Source organism: Aspergillus niger (genome assembly GCF_000002855.4).
Source record: "Aspergillus niger supercontig An12".
Classification (NCBI taxonomy): Eukaryota; Fungi; Ascomycota; class Eurotiomycetes; order Eurotiales; family Aspergillaceae; genus Aspergillus; species Aspergillus niger.
Window position 1 is genome coordinate 1,860,327 of NT_166527.1, and position 19,024 is coordinate 1,879,350.

Consider the following 19,024-nt stretch of genomic DNA (forward strand, 5'->3'; position numbering starts at 1 on the left):
TGCCTCCGCATCGTCCACTATGGACATGTCTATGGGCTCCTCCACCTCCACCTCTATGTCCATGCCCATGTCCACCTCTTCCTCCTCTTCTTCTTCTATGTCTATGTCAATGTCAATGGTCTTCATGAACGCCCACGACACCCCCCTCTTCTCCAACCAATGGACCCCCTCGTCCAGCGGTACCTATGCCGGTACCTGCATCTTCCTCATCGTCCTCGCCATCATCTCCCGCTGTCTGGCCGCCTTCAAAGCCCTTATGGAACGCCGCTGGCTTGACGCCCACGTCAACCGTCGCTACATCGCCGTCGCAGGGAAATCCACCGAAGCGGGTCGCATTGACTCGGATCCTGAATCCAAAGAAGCCAGTCTCATCACAGCCCAAGGTGTCGAGGAGAAAGTCAAGGTCATCCGCAAAGCGGCACGCGAACCACTCCCTTGGCGCTTCAGTACGGATCTTCCTCGCGCGCTGCTCTTTCTTGTCATCACGGGTGTCTCTTACCTACTGTATGTTCCCATACCCTCTACATCTAATAGATAGAAGAAAACCACATACTAATACAATTCAAACGCAGGATGTTGGCCGTCATGACCATGAACATCGGATACTTCTGCTCTGTCCTCGCCGGTGCCTTCCTGGGCGAGCTTGCCGTGGGACGCTTCATTCAGTGGAACGAGCATGAACATTAGTCCTACCCACATACATATCCCATTTCGGGTTACTCGAACATAACGACTTCGATTCTAATGCACGGTGTTTTCGGTTCGGGTGTTGGGTCTGGCGTTGCATTGCATTGCATTCATTTCATATTACTGGGATAGCGAGCGTGTGACATGTGCACTGTTGGCTTTTTTTGGGTTTTTGTCAGATACCACATTCCGCTTATTGGTTTTTTTTTTTTTTTTTTGATCTCTGCTCTGTCTCTTTTTGGCCCTTCCATTGGTGATACCATTACAGTCGAAGGGGGGTGTGATTAGCTTAGACTCCAGTACATAGAGATAATGTCGTGGGAGTGTTTTGGACAGTGTCGGCATAATGGGACATGAGTTTGGTCGAAAAGTATTACATGGGCTATTGCATAGATAGATCCTGGTAGGCTTTGCAAGTTATAGTGTACACTATTGGCAGGTGGCGTGATCGGCTGTAGGTTGTCCCACTCCTATTGGTGCGGACGGGAACCACACGGACGGCGCGGACAGGGATCCATGCCACTAACCGCGAATGGCAATTGATACGCTGCGATGTCTTTCAGATTCAACTTGTTGATGTTATTTATGTTGGATATCCATCCGTAAAGATACCGACTACTTACTTTGTATCGACAATTTGTAGAGATACGCAGGCCGCAAACCATTGGCCCCCTTCCAAAACCCCCCATTAGATCACACTACGAATCCATCATTCAGTTGCAATCTCAAAAGCACTGGTCGGCCGTGCATTCAATCCCGCCTGAATGTACGTCTCGTCGATCGCCTCCATCTGCGCAATGCTCTCCTCACCGTCGATCCACACCCCGGAGCCCGCACGACCCTTGATTCGGTTCACAAACTCTTCTAGCTGACAGCGCCAGGTCGTCCACCATTCCTGATAGGTCTGCGCTCGCACATCGCCCGCTGGCCAGTTGTATGCTTTGAGATGCTCCATCACATCCCACGTCTTCACAATCTCTTCCCCTCGGCGGATAGTATGCTTATCGCAGATATCGATCCGGTGATAGACTGTCGGAATGAGGTGATTCCACAACGTCACTTTCCGTTGGACAAAGTGGCGCTCTTCATTGCCCTGGCCACTAAGTAGTATCTCTCCTGATCTTGCCTCAGTCATGGGCCATTTGAACGATGGCAGGGAATGAGACCATGACGCCGGAAGAATCGAAGGTCCTCCCCCATATAACAAATCACCCCTAATTTCTGCGGTCTTGTCACTGTCCGTAGCGTAGGTAGCTTTTATTGCCACGTCAATTTGTGGCTCCACCTGAGATCCATCTGATGCAACAGGCAAGGGGCGATGCATTGCTTCAATGGGATTGAGATGCTCCCCCCTACCCAGGACCTGCCGCACGCAGGAGAGAGGATACGTTGCTAGGTCCATGAGACAGCCGCCTGACAAGCCATATTTAAAGCGGATGTCATCCTTATTCAGATACCCTTTGGGAAGATACTGCTGGGAATAGACATGGTCTACAGTCGCGCCCCAGGGAAGGTGATTAACATGGTAGAGAAAAGCCTGCCAGGCTGGGTGAAACTGATAGTGAAAAGCCTCAAGGAGCACTGGGGCATTCGGTCCAGTCACCAGTGGGTGTCGGAAGAGTTTCCGTGCCTCCTCGGCATTCGAGCAGGACGGCTTCTCAAGAAGGACATGCTTTCCTGCTTGAATGGAACGCAGGGCCCACTCGTAGTGTAGAGAATTCGGCAGAGCTATATAGACTGCGTCGATGGCTGGATCGTCCAGAAGGTCTGACACGTGCATTTAGACTCTCCATGCTCCGTTAAGGTCAAGCCAGTTGTGGAGAAGCTCACCTTGATAGGTGTTATGGACAATCGGAATGCTGTGCTTCTTGGCGTACTGACGGGCACGCTCGCGATCTCGAGCAGCGACCGCTGCCACGATGACTTCCGGGTGCGACTTGGCGGGGGTAATCACGGCTAGGGGGCTAGAGCAGACATAAATTAAACGGTCTGCATGTCGGTGCTTCATCCACTTACGCTATGGTGGATGCTCCAAGCAGTCCTATTCTGATGGCGTCATCCCTCTTCGTCGGGGTCGGCGGGCTAACTGCCGCATAGTAGGCTCTCTTCACGAAATCGAAGAATAACATAATGAGTGATGGCTGGGTAAATTTTGAATTTCAATTAAGTTACTGTAAGACTGTTTGATATGCCAGTGTGGCAATGGCACGTAAAGGTAGCACGGACAACTCTTTGTTGTCTGAGGCGGGCGCTTCCCGCCATCAGTCGTTCTAGACTGCATTGCCAGACAGCAGGTGACTTCCGGATTTGATGTCGTCCGTCTAATTCTCTGTCTCACTTAATTACTTGGGAAGGCTGCTGCTGGCGCTCCTTCCAGTTCTCACAGTATCAACATAGAGCTTTCCTAGAGTGGAGAGTGCATAGCACCTATCTAGGAAATTAATGTCGCTCAGTTATCGAGTGCAACGGCATTTTTCATGTCAGCACCGCCAGATTATCATGATCTCGAATCACGCAATGCTCTCTCTAAGTACAGAGTCGACACGGCCAAATTTCCACAAAATGACTGTTGGGCAGATGAATTATCGAGAACTGACTCGGTGGCGGAACTGAGATGTGCCTACTCCGTAGAAATGGTGAGCCGGGTACCATTCCGTTCCTTGGCTATTTAGCGCTATCAAACTGACACCGAAACTACTAGTAAGTAGACATCGTATAACCACATTGCTTCAGAGCATAGTCCTCCATGTCTTATATCCGAGGGCATAGACATGGGCTCAGACACAATGGGCTGGCTTGGCAATCCCCCACATGGGCGGACTTGAACCGGGGAACTTCACCGGATTTGCCAGTCTTGAGAAGAAATGAGCACATTTCCTAACCCAATCAGCCCTAGTGCTGCCAGGGCTCACTGCAGGGTCCCTTGAGCTCCAGCTGCTTAGTGGCACAGAACAACATCCGAGATACATGTTAGTGACTAGTATCAGATCCATCGGCTTTGGTCTCTTCTGCGGGAATAGTGCTCGCTCATCCTGTAATTTACCTCGCTTAACCCTGTACAATCCCGGCCCTGCCGTAGATTTTTACTATAACCAGCTCTTACCCGCTCGGAAGCAAGTCTTGCATGAGTATAAAACCATCGAGGGTTCCTGTGTAGCATCTATCCCACGGCACTTTCGCTCTTCAGATCGCCCCGATTCCTCAATCTTCACCACCATGAAGCTCCCTATCCTCTACCTCGCATCTCTTGCGCCCTTGGTCGCCGCCCACTTCGAGCTCAAGTACCCTACCAGCCGTGATGGATCTGAAGAGGAGATGACCCAATTCCCCTGCGGTGGAGCTGCCCAGTCCAGCAACCGTACACAGGTGTCTATCTCCGCCGGTTCTTTCCCAGTCGCATTGTCCATGGGCCATTCCCAGACTGCTGTCGAGGTCCTCCTGGCACTGGGTTCCGATCCCGGAACCAACTACAACATTACCCTTCATCAGACCTTTGAAATCCAGGGATTGGGTGCTTTCTGCCTTCCGCACATCAAGTTCGACGAATCCATCCTCGGCACCAACATCACCGACGGAATGAACGCAACCGTGCAGGTCCAGAGTAATGGTGACCCCACCGGAGGCCTCTACGCTGTATGTTGCCCTGTCGATTACTCGGTGTGAGAAGATGCTAACTTCGCCCAGTGCGCCGACATCCAGTTCTCCTCGACCGTCGATTACGAAGAACCGTCCTCCTGCTCGAACAACACCGGTGTGACTGCTGTGGCCTTCACTGGAGCTGCAGCAGAGCGCAACGCCAATGAATCCACTGCCTCTGGAGAAGCGCAGAGCAGCTCCTCTTCTAGCACTTCTTCGGGCAGTTCAACCGCTGCGACCTCCACTGGTGGTGCTGTTGCTTTGGAGACTGCTGCGTGGGGTATGCTGGGCGCTGCAGTTGTTGGTGGAATGGCTCTGTTGTAAGAGATAGGGCCAAATACCACAACCGTCTATGTTGTATTATGCAACCTGGTACACCGGGAGATGAACTGGGCTCGAACCTACCTTGCCTTCTCATGTTTATTCTTCTAGCGTTGAGGGTCTACGAGAATAACATCATATTCGGGCTTCTGGATTGTCCCTCACCGACAATTCCATTGCCTCGATTACATCTTGTCGCCGTATTACTCCCATGTGCGCAAGATTATCCAATTCATGTACCAAATTATGGAGCCATATATTGTGATCACTAGTGTGTCCGAACTCCGAACGCACATCTTGGATATACATTCTCGGGTTCCCAAGCTCAACTTGTCGAGGTGAAAGTGCAGCATACGTTTTATGATTTATGAAATACCCATTGTAACTAGCGAGAGCCAATAATCAAAGCGAAATTACTCAAATCACTGGAAATAAATCTCAAAATAGTTGTATTCTGGCATTGTATCGTCTTGTTATTTACCATGTGTATATTCAATACCTGGTGTCATACCGTCGCAAAGTAATCCAAGCAAATTCCATGCCGGATACAACCAATACGGATCACGAGCCAAGCTCTTGAACAGGTTCCTTTACTATATTGTGCTTCTCTTCGAGGAAGACAGCTCGCCTTGGCTTACTCTGGAAAAGTGTTTGGCTTGATATTACTCCGGGATAGTTGAGTACCAGCATAAGCATAACGCTCTTGCATTTCAGTCCCGGTTATGGCACATGATACTAGGATTGATTTCATATACAGCCAGCACTTTTCTGATGAATATTCCACAGGATGTTCTTTCCCTTGACATCAAGCCACTTTTGGTTTACACTTTGCCAATTTGACTATGACCTCACTTCATGAGGGCCCAAAGGAGTGCGTAGAGAGGGTTATGAAATATTTAATTGAAACTTCATAGTAGCATACTATTAGTAGCTGTTGGAGTCCATGGTTGCAGTAACTGTTACCCTTGGATGATTACACCTTTGAACCACGAAGACCTCAGAAAACCCAGTTGGTTGATATTTATGTTATAATATCCTGAGAAAATATAACCTGTGAACAAGCACTGTTGAAGTCATCAATCGTTTGTACCTAGTAATCAAACGAAAAGTAGATGACCATCTCATTGTCTCTTTTCATCGTAGTATATAAATTTATACTACTAGGTTTATTTATGGGAGACCAGCTAGTACTACTAGACAGTTTTTCAAGCCAACATCTATCCCTTGAGCAACCTACATAATACAAACCCCAAAATAGTGGTAAAATCGTGTCTATTGAACCCGACAAATCTATCCAATAGTAGATAGTAGTCAGTAAGCTGTTCGTCATACTGGACAATCCATCACTGATAAGGAGCCAATCTCCGAAGGCGGTAGGCCAACATCCTCGGCAGAATCGCGGGGAGAGGCCGTCCGCTCGGCATAATCCATGGCTCTCTCCCACTGTTTCCATCCTTTAAACACTATCCTTTGTGTACGGTGTCTCATCTAACCCAAGGGAGATAACTTCAAAATGGCTACACGCGCCCCCTTTATTGTTCCGGCGCTGAAGAAGCACACCGCGACGGTGATCATGGCCCACGGCTTGGGCGACAGGTTGGTTTCCTGCATACCGCGGTCTGAAATATTTACAACTGGCTAACGTTATCCTGTAAACAGTGGTGCTGGATGGTACGTATACCGAAACTATCATATCCTATGGCCGGCGACGACGACTGTTCCTACCGAAACCTGAAATAACTGACGACAATAGGATGGCTCTCGCCCAGAACTGGCGCCGCCGCGGCATGTTCGACGAAGTGGCCTTCATCTTCCCGAATGCCCCTATGATCCCTATCACAGTGGTATGCGATGACCGTCACTTACGGAGATCTGGGAGATTGGGACTAACTTGACGGGTATAGAACTTCGGAATGTCCATGCCGGGATGGTACGACATCTCCAAGCTGGGTCGTGACGTGAGTGGTGCAGCTAGATCTATATTCCGGGGTAAGAGGACTAATGGCTGTATAGTTGGATTTCGAAGAAGCCATCCGCCACCAAGACGAGCCGGGTGTCCTCCGTTCCCGCGAGTACTTCAACACTCTCATCAAGGAGCAGATCGACCAAGGTATCAAGCCCTCCCGGATTGTCCTCGGAGGCTTCTCGCAAGGTGGAGCGATGTCCTTGTTTGCGGGTCTCACGAGCACGGAGAAGCTGGGTGGTGTCTTTGGTCTTTCTTGCTACCTGTTGCTTCATGACCGCATTAAGAACTTCATCCCCCGGGACTGGCCGAACAAGCAGACGCCCTTCTTTATCGCACACGGTGAGGAGGACGAGGTGGTGAAGTTCGATTTCGGTAAGCAGTCGGCGAAGATGGTTCAGGAGTTGGGTGTCGAGGATGTCGAGTTCCATTCTTACTCGTGAGTGTTCTATTAACTTTCGCTTCCCCCTGAAATGGCTTACTTATCTGTGGGTAGTGATCTCGGCCACTCTGCCGATCCCGAGGAGATCGAAGATTTGACGAAGTTCCTTCAGAAGGCTATTCCTCCGGAGGAGGGTCAGTCGGCCGCCGGATTATGACTTGGTGACCACAGCTCTGTTCCTGCTGCACCCTCTATATGTGCTAGAATCATATACAGCATTTTCCTAGGCATCGTTGTATGGAGAATTGCGGTTATGCTGTTGGGGATCATCTCGGGAAAGAAAGGGGATGCGCCGATAAAGCAGGATTGAACATACAATTGCCTGAATAAATAATAGACCAAGATGCATGAAATGACGAAATCTAGTAACAATCTATTCATCGCTCGTAATCGAATATTCAAACCCCATCTATTCTCCCCTCAAAGCCTTCTGGACCGCAGCCTCAATAACAGCGACCATGGCCTCGGTGTTCTTCACATCAAACGGCACCATATGCTTCGACCCGTGATCATGGAAACTCATCTTGCTCGGATCACACAGCCTGGACAAACGCATACTAGACGGATATAGCTCATCCTGCTTTCCCACAATGTTTGCCGTGGGGATATTGACCGGATACTCGTCCCCAGCTGAAGGCTCAGGAATGATCTCGTTGCCAGTGCTATCGAACGGTACGGCACCGCAGATAAATACGGCGACCTTGAACAGAGGCTCCTGATGCATCTTTGCATGATGTGCGATCATGGCGCATGCCAGGGCAGCACCTTGCGAGAATCCCATAACGGCGTCAAAGGGTCCATCACGCTCGATGATATCGTAGACGTGCTTCATGGCGGGGGCGAGATATTCGCCCGGTGCCCGGTCGCGCGGATAGTGGTTATAGAAAGGGCCAGTAAAGAGGCCCTTTAGCTCTATTCAATATGTTAGCCATCACATGTCTCCGAATCTTCTGGTGTGGAGGGTGGGGGTGATGTACGAGGCTCAACTTCAGCTTCCATGCAGCCATTGTAGTATTTGAACGTATGGCCATACTTTGCGAGGTCGTATGTAATTCCACCTGGTTGCGGTACAAGTCAGATTGACAATCTTGGCCTGGCGGATTGGACTGTTGTTCAATTACCGGATTGGATCTCGAAGATCTAATGTTTGTTCAACGGTTAGATTTGGATGGCGGGGAAGCGGAGATAAGCCAGAGAGCCCGCCAGCAGGGGAGATGCTTGCTTACTTCTGCGTTGGTACCTGCGCCGTGGAGACAAAGGAATCGCATTTTGGATGGTTGATGAGTGAAGGTGTCCTTTCTGTGTCACTTCCTCTTTGAATGGATATGATCCTGGGAGACAATGGCTGACCAGGGAAGATGATGAGGAAATGTGTTGAATACTAAACTAGACTACGCCCCTCCGACCGTCAGCTGAAGCATTGGCCTGCCACTAACGTAAGACTCAAAACTCTCAGCCTTCTCCATCTACTCCATTCCTCATCTGTCTTTACACTTCTTCAGTCGTCGTCCTGTCCGGCCCAGGCTATGCATCCTTCTCGGCTATTTACAGGACCATTTCTTGTCCTACCCCCCTACATGCAACATGTGAGATGTCACGATTCACGGAGTTTCCATTCAACGAAATGATCTCCGGCACCGAGGGCGGCGCCCGTGCCCCCTTCGAGACCGGTCGTCCTATCTTCTCCCCACTGCGACTTTAGTGGTTCTGCGCATCTGCAGTCTACGTGGACTTGATCGCACTTACTGCTATTCATATTCAATGGCATCTATTGTCAATTTCATCTCGAATGTGCTCCTCCGCCCTGTGGAGTCCTACTGCAGCTTCGGTCCGACGGTGAGTGAAATCACCTTTGGACAGCTGGGGTACTCCTTCAATCCCGAACGCGACATCAATGATCTGTCAGGGAAGGTTGTCTTCGTCACTGGAGGTATGTCATCTCTATACCTTGGGCTGTCTATCTCAGTGCGCTAACTTCTCCGCTTGTTTCGTAGGAAATGCCGGTCTAGGAAAAGAAACCATCCTCCAACTCGCCCATCACCGCCCATCTCGCATCTACCTTGGTGCACGGAATGCGATCAAAGCCGAAGATGCCATCGCTTCAATCCGGGAGCAGGTTCCATCCGCCGATATCAGACACATATCCCTCGACCTGTCCTCATTCAAGTCGATCCGTGCCGCTGCCGAGCAGTTCACGTCAGAATGCGATCGCCTGGACCTCTTGATCCTTAACGCGGGAATCATGAACTGCCCGCCTGCCCTGACAGAGGAAGGATTCGAGATACAATTCGGGACGAATCATATCGGGCATTTCCTACTTACCCAGCTACTACTACCCACACTGCAACGAACGGTTGATCTTTCCAGGGATGTTCGTGTAGTAACGTTGTCCTCTGCCGCGAATGTCGCCGCGCCTCCCTTCGAAGTCATGACTTCTACGCCGGCTTTACTAGCGGATCACACATTGGCCCGATACTGTTCATCAAAGGCAGCGAATATCCTTTTTGCGTCGGAGCTGGCTCGTCGCCATCCGGAGATTCTGTCTGTCGCGGTACATCCCGGCTCCGTCGTGAGCGACCTATGGGATCATTCGATCAAGACGAGTGTCGTCGCCAAATACAGTATCGGCGCTCTTCTGGCGTTCAGTCGGGGCATACGGAGCGGAGCACTCAACCAACTCTGGGCCGCAGGGGCGAGAAGAGAATTGCTGACCAACGGAGCTTATTATGTTCCCATTGGGGTACACGCTACGGGCAACCGGTACGCAAGGGACGCCGATATGGCACGGCGACTGTGGGAGTGGACTGAGCAGCAGATTGCGGACAAATCGTAACCTTATCCGGTTCCAATGATGTTTTGGTCTTCCCCCACCTCAGCCCCTGTATCTAGAGATCGACGAATTAGCCCAGGATATGCGTGGCTATGTCTTGGAAACAACACTGTGACTGTCATAATAAAGCAAATAATCGAAACCTATGGAATAACATGATGCGATACTGGACGTTGCTTCAGGGTCCGGATCGCGGGGTTGATGACGGGTAAACTCGCAGATTACCGGATTCGGTATGAGATGCCGGAAAGCGGGTGGTGAGCGTCAATCCCGGCGAGACTCATTGGCGGCCACAAACTGTCCCAAGGTGCCAAACAACCTCTCAAGAAAAAGGGACCAACCTACTCCCCATAGAAAAAAATATTCCTAGTTCAACGTCCCAGCCACTTTCACTATCCCTCTATGACATTTTGAAAGTTGCCGATCTCCCTCCATGGACGCCAGTCTAGAAAGTCAGCAGCGGCAGCGATCGTTAGGGTTTAGCCGAGGAGCCTCCCTGTCCAGATTCCTCGTTTCGCCCACAACCAACTTCACCCAGCAGGTCCACGAAGCGCCTTTCCAATGAAAATTGTAATCCCATAGCCAGAAAGCACATATTATAACCATAGTATATAGAACAATAATCTAATTACTACTGAGCGAGCTACACTGTGTAGAAAATAATATTAATGTCGTAGAAGTACTGAGAACGCAAAGTCGGCTTTGCATGCTCTGCTCCCCACACAAACCCGTCCGAAGCGCATCATCGAACTTGACTATCCTCATCCTCATCCTCCCACTTCACCTCCCTCCTCTTTCTCTCTCCAGCACCAAATCTCTCCCCCATCATCTCCTTTAGGTACGTATTATACCCCGTTATTCCTACCTCTAGAACCCGTTTTCCCTTGGAACATTTCGGAATCTTTTTATCTGTCGCCCATCGACGAGTCATCCGCGAAACTCTGTCCCGAATTTATTCGTTCCAATTTCAATTCGATCCGGTCGCGCGAATTCGACGCTCAACGCTCCGCTTCCTCCGTTTACGCGAGAATGACACAGCACAATTTCCACAATACACTCAAAATTTTACGAGGACAGACATCTGACCGTCTTTGGATTTTTTTCACAGGTTGAAAGCACTCAAGCTTCAATACTCCCGTCAAAATGGATCAGGCAAAGTTGGCTAGAATGCAGCAGAGCGTGCGGATTGGTATGTACCTCTATATTCTTTTCGTGTTTTCTTGTTAAGCTCTCTTGTGTTATTGCTATTGCTCCGTTCGCATCCGATTTATAATCAATACCCATGGGAGCGAGATTGGTGGGGGTGAGCGAGGGAAGCTATCCGGTGGTATTATGGGATCGATCTCGATCCGATTCTGCAAGGAACGAAAGGGGAGGTGGAGCAAAACAGCTGGGCTTGAAAGATCAAGACCATGTCGGATTGCTTTATATTGTTGCGTTGCGTGTTATTGTTGTTTTTAAACGAAGTTATGACGAACAGCTAAAGCTAACATATCTTTCTCAACCTCACAGGGTACGTATAATGACACAGTCGCATCCCACGAGACACAAATCGAGATCAGAACCTACGAATCGAAACTAACAACTCAACAGAGGCAAGGGTACTCCCCGCCGCAAGGTCAAGAAGGTCCACAAGTCCTCCGGTGCCGACGACAAGAAGCTCCAGGCCACCCTGAAGAAGATGAACGTCCAGCCCATCCAGGCCATCGAGGAGGTTAACATGTTCAAGGAGGACGGAAACGTCATCCACTTTGGTGCTCCTAAGGGTATACAGTCCCCACACCTTTACCCAACATCTCACATAAGGAATTCCCCAGACCACTGACATGATTTCGGTTGGTATAGTCCACGCCTCCGTCCCCTCCAACACCTTCGCCCTCTACGGCAACGGCGAGGAGAAGGAGCTCACCGAGCTCGTCCCCGGTATCCTGAACCAGCTTGGCCCCGACAGCCTTGCTTCCCTCCGCAAGCTTGCCGAGAGCTACCAGAACATGCAGAAGAACCAGGCCGGCGCTGACGGCAAGAAGGACGATGAGGAGGATGATATCCCCGATCTCGTCGAGGGCGAGAACTTCGAGAGCAACGTTGAGTAAATTTAAAAAATACCTTTACCAGCTTGAATTATTTGAGGAATTGATATCATCTTCGTTGCCTTGCCAACTTTCAAATATATGTGTTGATGAATTGAGTGTGTGTGGGAATATTATATTACCCCGTTCTCTGAAATGGATGATTCCAATCATTAAAAAAGAAGGAAAATGAGGCTTGTGTGTGCTGCTCTTTTTGCCTTGTGGGTGTGCGCGCTGAGCGGATTCGTTCTCTTTTTCCTGCATATGATATTATGCTTGGAGCTTGGAGCTTTGAGTTCACGATTGTTGGTTGGGAAGAAGTCAGCTTTTCTTACAATGGAAAGGATCATACTATTTTCATCTTCACTCGGGCTTTGGGGGTAAAGGTGAGGGAGGGTGAGAGGTGTTTTACGGGGGGATGTAAAATCTAGGCCATAGGGTCTGTCTGGATCACTGTCATCGGGTATACGGATGACTTGACTGGTCATGAAAGTCGGAGAGTTGTAATGCGGAGAAAAGCCATGACATATTAGTAATGACTGAGCATTGTATCAGACGCTGTAATGGCTCATTATCTCGAACTCTATCTAGAATGGCATGCGTATACGATTAATGACGCATGTAAATGCAGTATACTGGTAATAAAAGCTTCTATGATGAATGTGGTGGTAATGATATCAAACACAATCGCTTTTCATATGGTGAACAAACCTCGCTGAACAAACAAATCAATGGGTATTGGTATACATGAAGCATCATAAGGTAAAAGCCAATATCAGTCACACAAAGCAACAGAGCAAAGCATCATCTACTCTCCACCTGATTCATCGAGGACTTCTTAGGAACAAACGGCGCCGTAGTCGGCTTCGACTTTCTCCTCTCATCCTTAACGCGCAGCCCTCGGCTCAAGCCACCCCCGAGACCCCGTGCAAGCGATGCAAAGGGCGACGCAGCTTGCCAGTTATCCAGATCCTCTTCGTGCTGACCAACACTAGCCACGACTTCACTGCCGTGTTTCGAGGACCCGGATCCGTCGGAAGGTTTGGCGCGGTGTCGGTGGAGAGAGGTCTCGCTGCCGTGGGCGCTCGGGGACGTCGGATTAAGTCTCCACGGGTTCGTGGGGATGTCAGGGTCAATGTAGTCGGCGCATTTGCAGCCACAGCCGCTCGGGCAGAAGTGGTACTCTTCCTGTTCGGGGTCGGGTGTGTTCGATGATGCCATAGAGAACCAGCCTCGATGGCAGTCGAAGCAGCTTACGTGACCGCAGCCGAGGCAGGGGATGAGCATGCCTTCGACGACTTCGCTGCAGATAACGCAGGGGAGTCTGAGAGGGAGAGGCTGTTTTGGTTTGCAGTGAGGGCAGGTGAGGGGAGGTGGTGTTATGCCCTTTAAGTGGCCCTTGGGTATTGCTTCGGTGAGTGCCTTGGTCGCGAAGATGGAGTGCTGCAGGGCTTGGCCACAACTGATGCAGTGGCGTTGGATTTCTAGACCCTGGTTTTCAGTATCAGTGGGCGCAGCCGTCGAGCTTCTGCGCTTGGAGGTGGGAAGAGAGAATGAATCGTGGTGGCTTCTGTGGCGACGGTGTGTCGGCTCCTTGGTGGGATTGGGGGTGCCGCCGATCTTCAGTACTTCACTGCGTTGAACTGGCAGTCCCCATATAGATAGCAGATGAGCGTATGCTGCGCGATAAGACCGATACAGCCACTCTTTCTTGGGATCGAGGAAAGTATTCTGCGACTGTCCATTGCCCTCGAAAGCAGCTTGGTTCTTCAAGACTGCGCGAACCTTTGTCGACGGTTTGGCTGGAGCAGGTCTCTCGCTCTCCGTGTCAGAATGAGTTTGTGACGTGAGCGCGGTGGAGGTAGTCAAATAGTCGGGAATGGCTGAAACTGGTTTCGCAGTAAAGGCACTCGTCACCCACACCCCTGGCCCTCCGACTGTATTGGGACTGCCATTAGGATTGAAAACCTTCCGTGACAAGGCAGTTGCTGGAGGAGATGCTGACGAAGGACCAAATGTAAGAGAGCGGGAAAGAGACGAGGCGAGAACGGAGCCAATCCCGGAGCCACTGCGTGGTTGTGATTGCTGGTCAGGCGAAGCAGCGATTGCTATGTTCTGGGTCCATGTCTTGCGGTCTGCTGCTAGGGGGCCCGCTCGGCTGGCCAGAGGAGGAGTTGTGCCGGTGGAATATGGCGGCGTGGAATCGGGACGCCAAATTTCAGACGAAGAACGCCCCGAACTATGTGTGATAGGCGTTGCGTGACTGTCCTTCGGTGTAGTGGCAAGCGGCACGGCCGTCTGCGGTTTAGTCTGCACAGCCGAGTTGGGGGAATACAGATCAAAAGAAATTGCATGCTCTTCCATCCGCCTGGACACGGCCCGACTGACATCAGCGTGTTCTTTGGAAGCCTCGTCAATGTTTGCTTCGTGCAAAACACAAGATAGCATAGCGATCATTTGCACGTCACCGATTTGTTCGAAATGTTCGAAGAGAGCAGGAATCAGCCACTGACCACCGAATGGGTGGTCGCCCCAATGTATGACGGAATTTAGAAACCCTTTGTGGCGTTGGTCCTGACTTCCCATATCGTTACTCAGATCCACGGCGCTATCCTTCCTTTGTATGTACGGTCTATCCAGGGTGTCAAAACCGGACGAAAACATTGAGCTTTTGCAGTTGTGCAAAATAAGCCTGACAAGTCCCCAGATTCGAGCCAGCTCGTAATAACCGTGGTCGAGGGCTACAGCTGAATTATGCGCACAAACGTCCGTGACTTTGCCGCAAATACGATATTTGCTAGCCAGTTCCCGCTTGGCTGGTAGCAAATCACTGAAGTCGTGGATGGAGATGACATTTTGCGAGCCTTCAGATGATTTCGATGTCATCGCACCAACGGTCGACCTTTGGGAATTGTCTGTAGAGCGCGGACGATAAAGTCCAAGACTGCCACCACTTCGCCATGTCTGAGGTGTTGGAAACCGGTGCTGGAGCCCTGACAGAATACCAGAAGACCCGGAAGAGCTTGACGATTCGGCGTCTGAATCGTCTGAATATTCAGAAGCCCCATCGTCAGTGCTGGCCATTGTGACAGATGTCCGAGGTCCAGGAGAATTGGTCTGCAGACGACCAAAGCCTTCGAAGACCTTGTCCGCTCTAGATAACCTGGTCATTTCCTTGAATCCTAGGTTTTCTAGCCAATTGGACTTGTCCTTCTTGAAGGGGAAGAAGCACACCAAGCGACCGTCGTTGGCCCACAGTGCACCGCATCCCTTGGCTACAGGGACCATGACATTGGCATTGACCGGTCGAAGCAGTTCAGAACTCATGCCTAGATCTTGGCTTTGAGACAATCCGACTTCATCTTCATCGCTGGACTCCTCACCCCCTAGTTGGCCGTTGATGGGAGACTTGACAGTGTCTGCCGTTTCCCCAAGAATCCAAGCGATGCTTTCTTCCAGGGTGCTCTCGCCCAAGAGGTAGCGAACGACACCTTCGAGACATCCTCTTTTGTGAGCAAGGAACGTCTCTGCAATCGTGCGAACTTCAGCTATTAACTTATCGGCAAGCTGATCGGTGACAGCGGCAGTCTTCTGCACACTGAACGTTGGCATGGCATCTCGAGGGTAATCAACAGGGAACTTGATATCGACTTTCATGAAAATAGAGTCACCATCGTCACCCCATGGTCCATGAAGGGATATTGTTGCCTTTCGTTGTCTGACATCGACCGATTCAAAAGCAACCTTGGTGAACTTTTCTCCGACGTGGGTAATTTCGTCGCCCAATGTCTCGATATCCCAACCGGATATTTTCACGCCACGCATCCAGGAAATAGGATTAGTATCCGTGCGAACGTTTGTCCGACCCTGCATTCCAATTCTAGACTCAGCGTTTCCTCCGCTCTGCGTCCACGCGCGAGCGTATGGAACCGAAATAGTATTCATGCCCAGATTACGAGACGTCTGGGGCGTAGAGCTCTGTCGAGTAGTGGGTGACAACGAGTCCATATCTTCTTCCTCTTCGTCAATAGGCGTATCTCGATATGACCTATACAGTGCGCCCTTGCGCGTAAGGCTCATATTGGAGACGTAAGTCTTCCCTTTCTCAAAGCCAACCCTTTGCATGATATCTGGATCGACTCTGTGTAGGCGGAGTTCACGATCCGTGCCCCAAGACACCAGCTGAAACTCTCTATTATCGATACCATCCTCTATTTCTCCGCGTGCTCTCCAGAGAAACTCTTTCACCTGGCCTTTGTGTCCTAGAAAGCTGTGTACCAGAGGAAGTTCATCATTGGAAGTAGAGCCCTCCCCGGCCCTCCGACTATATAAGTGGAGATCACTGTTTCCTCTTTGTGGCATGGCCAAGACACCCCATCCAAAAGGGGTATTTCTTGCTCGCCATACTGGAAACGGCGTCTTGATCACCTTCTCCGGTACCTCTGTGTCCACCGTGTAGTCCCAGAATTTGATCGTCTTGTCTAGAGAGCACGTTACGAGGGCCCCGGGCCGTACTCTGTTCCAATCCAGCCCATAGATCTTCGTGCTGTGTGCCTCAATAGACTTGATCGGATACGCGCCCATCCGCTTGTCCCATATTCGCAAGAATTTGTCGTGAGAACTGGCAATAACGTTGGGGTCCTGTCGGTTCCATTTAACCTGAGTTGCTCCAGCAAGCCAGTCAGAGAACGAGATGGCGGGACGGGAGGGTGTCCGCAGATCCCAGCAGTGGACAAAGCTATCAACGGCACAGGTCGCGAGCATATCTGCATGATGCGCGGAGAAGTTGATGTCTGTTATAGCTCGAGTGTGGGCGTGCAGAACGTGCTCAATCGAGCTTGGCGAGGATTTCATGCCCAGGTTCCATACCAACGCCTTCTGATTCGACGTGCTAACGACCCAATAGTCTCGGGCAGCAAACGGAGACCATTGAACGTCTGCAACCTCCCATGGTGTGTGGTGCGGTAGATACCTTGGCGGCGAGTATGGCGAATCCAGATCGATGATGTGAAGACCTTCCTTGGAGGCTAGAACCACATCCCGGCCACAGGGCGAGATCGACATAGACCCAACAGGCTGCTCCACATGGAATGAGCTATCCTCCCCGAATGTTGGACTCTCGAAGGCCGAAGTGAGAGGCCTGGGCTCGCTTTGATCCACCATGATGGCGTCGCCGGCTCCGGGCCTGAAAAGCTCCTTGGTTTCGGTGCTACCTGTCGGCTGCTATGCACGCCTTGGAGAATCGTTCGAACGGACTCAGAGAAACAGGAAGCACATTGGTGGAAGAATTGTTTGCGGCCATACACGGTGCTATCATATCGACCGCGTTTGTCATGGACTTTTCATCAATTGAGTAGGAGGAACGGGTCTGTGGAATTGGCTGTGCGCATTGTGGAGGTCGTTACGGGGGGGCGGTCGAACTTGGAATTCCAGAGGCGCATGTACCGTATCTTCGATAGACCAATGATGAAGGGCTATTAAAAGATTAAATAATAAGAAGAGCAGGAGAAGGAGTCACTATGTCAATTGGAATCTTGCCTGGGGAAGAGTAGATATCCGAACCAAAGGCTTTAGACAGCAGCAGTGGACTCCGCAAAGTCCGGGGTTGGCGAGTTGCTTTCCGGCCGCAGTCTCCGATTCTGCACACTTGGTCCCTCCGGCATCCAGTGTCCATTACGGCAGGCGGTGTTTCCGACCAGCGCAGCCCCTCTGTCGGTTACGTCGTTCCATATCGATTCCAGCCATAGGAACATCCCAGGTGGCTGTTGCTTTTAATCCCCGCGACCATCTGCTAGAGGCTGCTGTCGAGTTTTGCCTGTTACAAAGCTACGTGGGAGAGGTATCCGCCGCTTTCCGACTGCCAGAAATCTGCAGGAGAGCTGTAAGCCCCACCTCGATCATAACCGTGAAATCGCGGGGTTGGACAGAACATTAAACCTTTCTATTTCACAGACTCAAGATGGCGTTGCCAAAGAGAATTATAAAGGAGACTGAGCGTCTCATGGCTGAGCCGTGAGTAGTTCTGCTCTACACAATAATACTATCAAGATAGAGATTGTTGACGCATGTCCGCAGAGTTCCTGGCATCAACGCCGTACCTCACGAAGATAACTTGCGTTACTTCGATGTCTCCATTCACGGACCGGCACAGTCTCCGTACGAAGGTAAAAAGGGAGCATACACAGGCTGTTTGTATGGCTGTTGACTTCTTTCAAGGTGGCATTTTCCGCCTCGAGCTGTTTTTGCCAGAGGACTACCCGATGACTCCGCCCAAGATTCGCTTTTTGACTAAGATCTATCATCCCAACATCGACCGCCTGGGGCGGATTTGTTTGGACGTCTTGAAGAGTATGCGCTACTACTGATCTACTTGGGAAAGAAGATACAAGAATCTGGGCTAACGTGTGACTAGATAACTGGTCTCCCGCTTTGCAAATTCGCACGATCCTTCTCTCTATTCAGGCTCTGCTGGGAGCTCCCAACCCGGATGACCCCCTTGCAAATGATGTTGCTCAACGCTGGAAGGAGGATGAGCCAGCAGCGATACAGACTGCCAAGGAATGGACTAGAACCCATGCGATGACTTAGATAAGAAAGGCGGAAAGGGCTCCACCCGCTAAACAAACTATAAGAGCAGCAATGTTGTGATGTGACCATGAGCAAAAGTACTGCGACATTCTGCCTTCCTGGCATTATTTTAGGATAGGCCTCGATTCTTCGGGACCTTCCCTTCCATACAATGAGAAGGCATCCCTAACCATCAACCCTGGTTCGTTTCCCCGCGAGTGCTCATGTATGGTGATAGAGCTGTGGCTCATTCAGATATGTGGTATAGGCATTTGCTTTCTTTCATCCGGCTGCGATCTGCTTTTCGATTTCGATGTTAGAGATTCATTCCATAGAATTGCAATATACCTGTAGCAGATCGTCGACTTTGGCTTTGTTCTTATTGGCCCAACTGTCCTGGTGAAATAATCAGCCTCTGGCTTGTAGTTCACAGTGATTCATGACTATCTATTAAATACAATGGTCTACCCAGTAGCATGCTATTACTAAAATCAACTCTGATTCCTTGT

At 50.5% G+C, this 19,024-nt stretch overlaps 9 protein-coding genes across 9 annotated transcripts; 6 read left to right on the plus strand and 3 right to left on the minus strand.

Annotated features, from left to right (window-relative positions):
- Positions 1-19: 19 nt before the first annotated feature.
- Positions 20-538, plus strand: An12g07730 (uncharacterized protein; the record flags this gene model as incomplete). The annotated part of the gene is made up of 2 exons (XM_059751049.1): positions 20-504; positions 535-538. 2 exons carry the CDS (start codon positions 20-22, stop codon positions 536-538), a joined length of 489 nt encoding a protein of 162 aa, XP_059601889.1.
- An 858-nt stretch (positions 539-1,396) lies between these two features.
- Positions 1,397-2,816, minus strand: An12g07740 (uncharacterized protein; the record flags this gene model as incomplete). The annotated part of the gene is made up of 3 exons (XM_001395788.3): positions 1,397-2,454; positions 2,518-2,651; positions 2,704-2,816. The coding sequence occupies 3 exons, from the start codon at positions 2,814-2,816 to the stop codon at positions 1,397-1,399; spliced, it is 1,305 nt and encodes a 434-aa protein (XP_001395825.1).
- Positions 2,817-3,903: 1,087 nt separating this feature from the next.
- On the plus strand, positions 3,904-4,647 carry An12g07750 (uncharacterized protein; the record flags this gene model as incomplete). The annotated part of the gene is made up of 2 exons (XM_001395789.3): positions 3,904-4,320; positions 4,372-4,647. The coding sequence occupies 2 exons, from the start codon at positions 3,904-3,906 to the stop codon at positions 4,645-4,647; spliced, it is 693 nt and encodes a 230-aa protein (XP_001395826.1).
- Positions 4,648-6,157: 1,510 nt separating this feature from the next.
- On the plus strand, positions 6,158-7,206 carry An12g07760 (uncharacterized protein; the record flags this gene model as incomplete). The annotated part of the gene is made up of 6 exons (XM_001395790.3): positions 6,158-6,240; positions 6,304-6,315; positions 6,398-6,488; positions 6,549-6,602; positions 6,658-7,046; positions 7,104-7,206. The coding sequence occupies 6 exons, from the start codon at positions 6,158-6,160 to the stop codon at positions 7,204-7,206; spliced, it is 732 nt and encodes a 243-aa protein (XP_001395827.1).
- Positions 7,207-7,458: 252 nt separating this feature from the next.
- On the minus strand, positions 7,459-8,317 carry An12g07770 (uncharacterized protein; the record flags this gene model as incomplete). The annotated part of the gene is made up of 3 exons (XM_059751050.1): positions 7,459-7,961; positions 8,083-8,155; positions 8,276-8,317. 3 exons carry the CDS (start codon positions 8,315-8,317, stop codon positions 7,459-7,461), a joined length of 618 nt encoding a protein of 205 aa, XP_059601890.1.
- A 493-nt stretch (positions 8,318-8,810) lies between these two features.
- Positions 8,811-9,882, plus strand: An12g07780 (uncharacterized protein; the record flags this gene model as incomplete). The annotated part of the gene is made up of 2 exons (XM_001395792.1): positions 8,811-8,979; positions 9,044-9,882. 2 exons carry the CDS (start codon positions 8,811-8,813, stop codon positions 9,880-9,882), a joined length of 1,008 nt encoding a protein of 335 aa, XP_001395829.1.
- Positions 9,883-11,022: 1,140 nt separating this feature from the next.
- On the plus strand, positions 11,023-11,972 carry An12g07790 (uncharacterized protein; the record flags this gene model as incomplete). Its single annotated transcript, XM_059751051.1, has 3 exons — positions 11,023-11,068; positions 11,472-11,645; positions 11,725-11,972. 3 exons carry the CDS (start codon positions 11,023-11,025, stop codon positions 11,970-11,972), a joined length of 468 nt encoding a protein of 155 aa, XP_059601891.1.
- A 780-nt stretch (positions 11,973-12,752) lies between these two features.
- An12g07800 (uncharacterized protein) lies at positions 12,753-17,111 on the minus strand (the record flags this gene model as incomplete). The annotated part of the gene is made up of 2 exons (XM_059751052.1): positions 12,753-15,828; positions 15,910-17,111. The coding sequence occupies 2 exons, from the start codon at positions 17,109-17,111 to the stop codon at positions 12,753-12,755; spliced, it is 4,278 nt and encodes a 1,425-aa protein (XP_059601892.1).
- Positions 17,112-17,907: 796 nt separating this feature from the next.
- Positions 17,908-18,536, plus strand: An12g07810 (uncharacterized protein; the record flags this gene model as incomplete). Its single annotated transcript, XM_001395795.3, has 4 exons — positions 17,908-17,960; positions 18,024-18,112; positions 18,165-18,296; positions 18,361-18,536. The coding sequence occupies 4 exons, from the start codon at positions 17,908-17,910 to the stop codon at positions 18,534-18,536; spliced, it is 450 nt and encodes a 149-aa protein (XP_001395832.1).
- Positions 18,537-19,024: the final 488 nt, after the last annotated feature.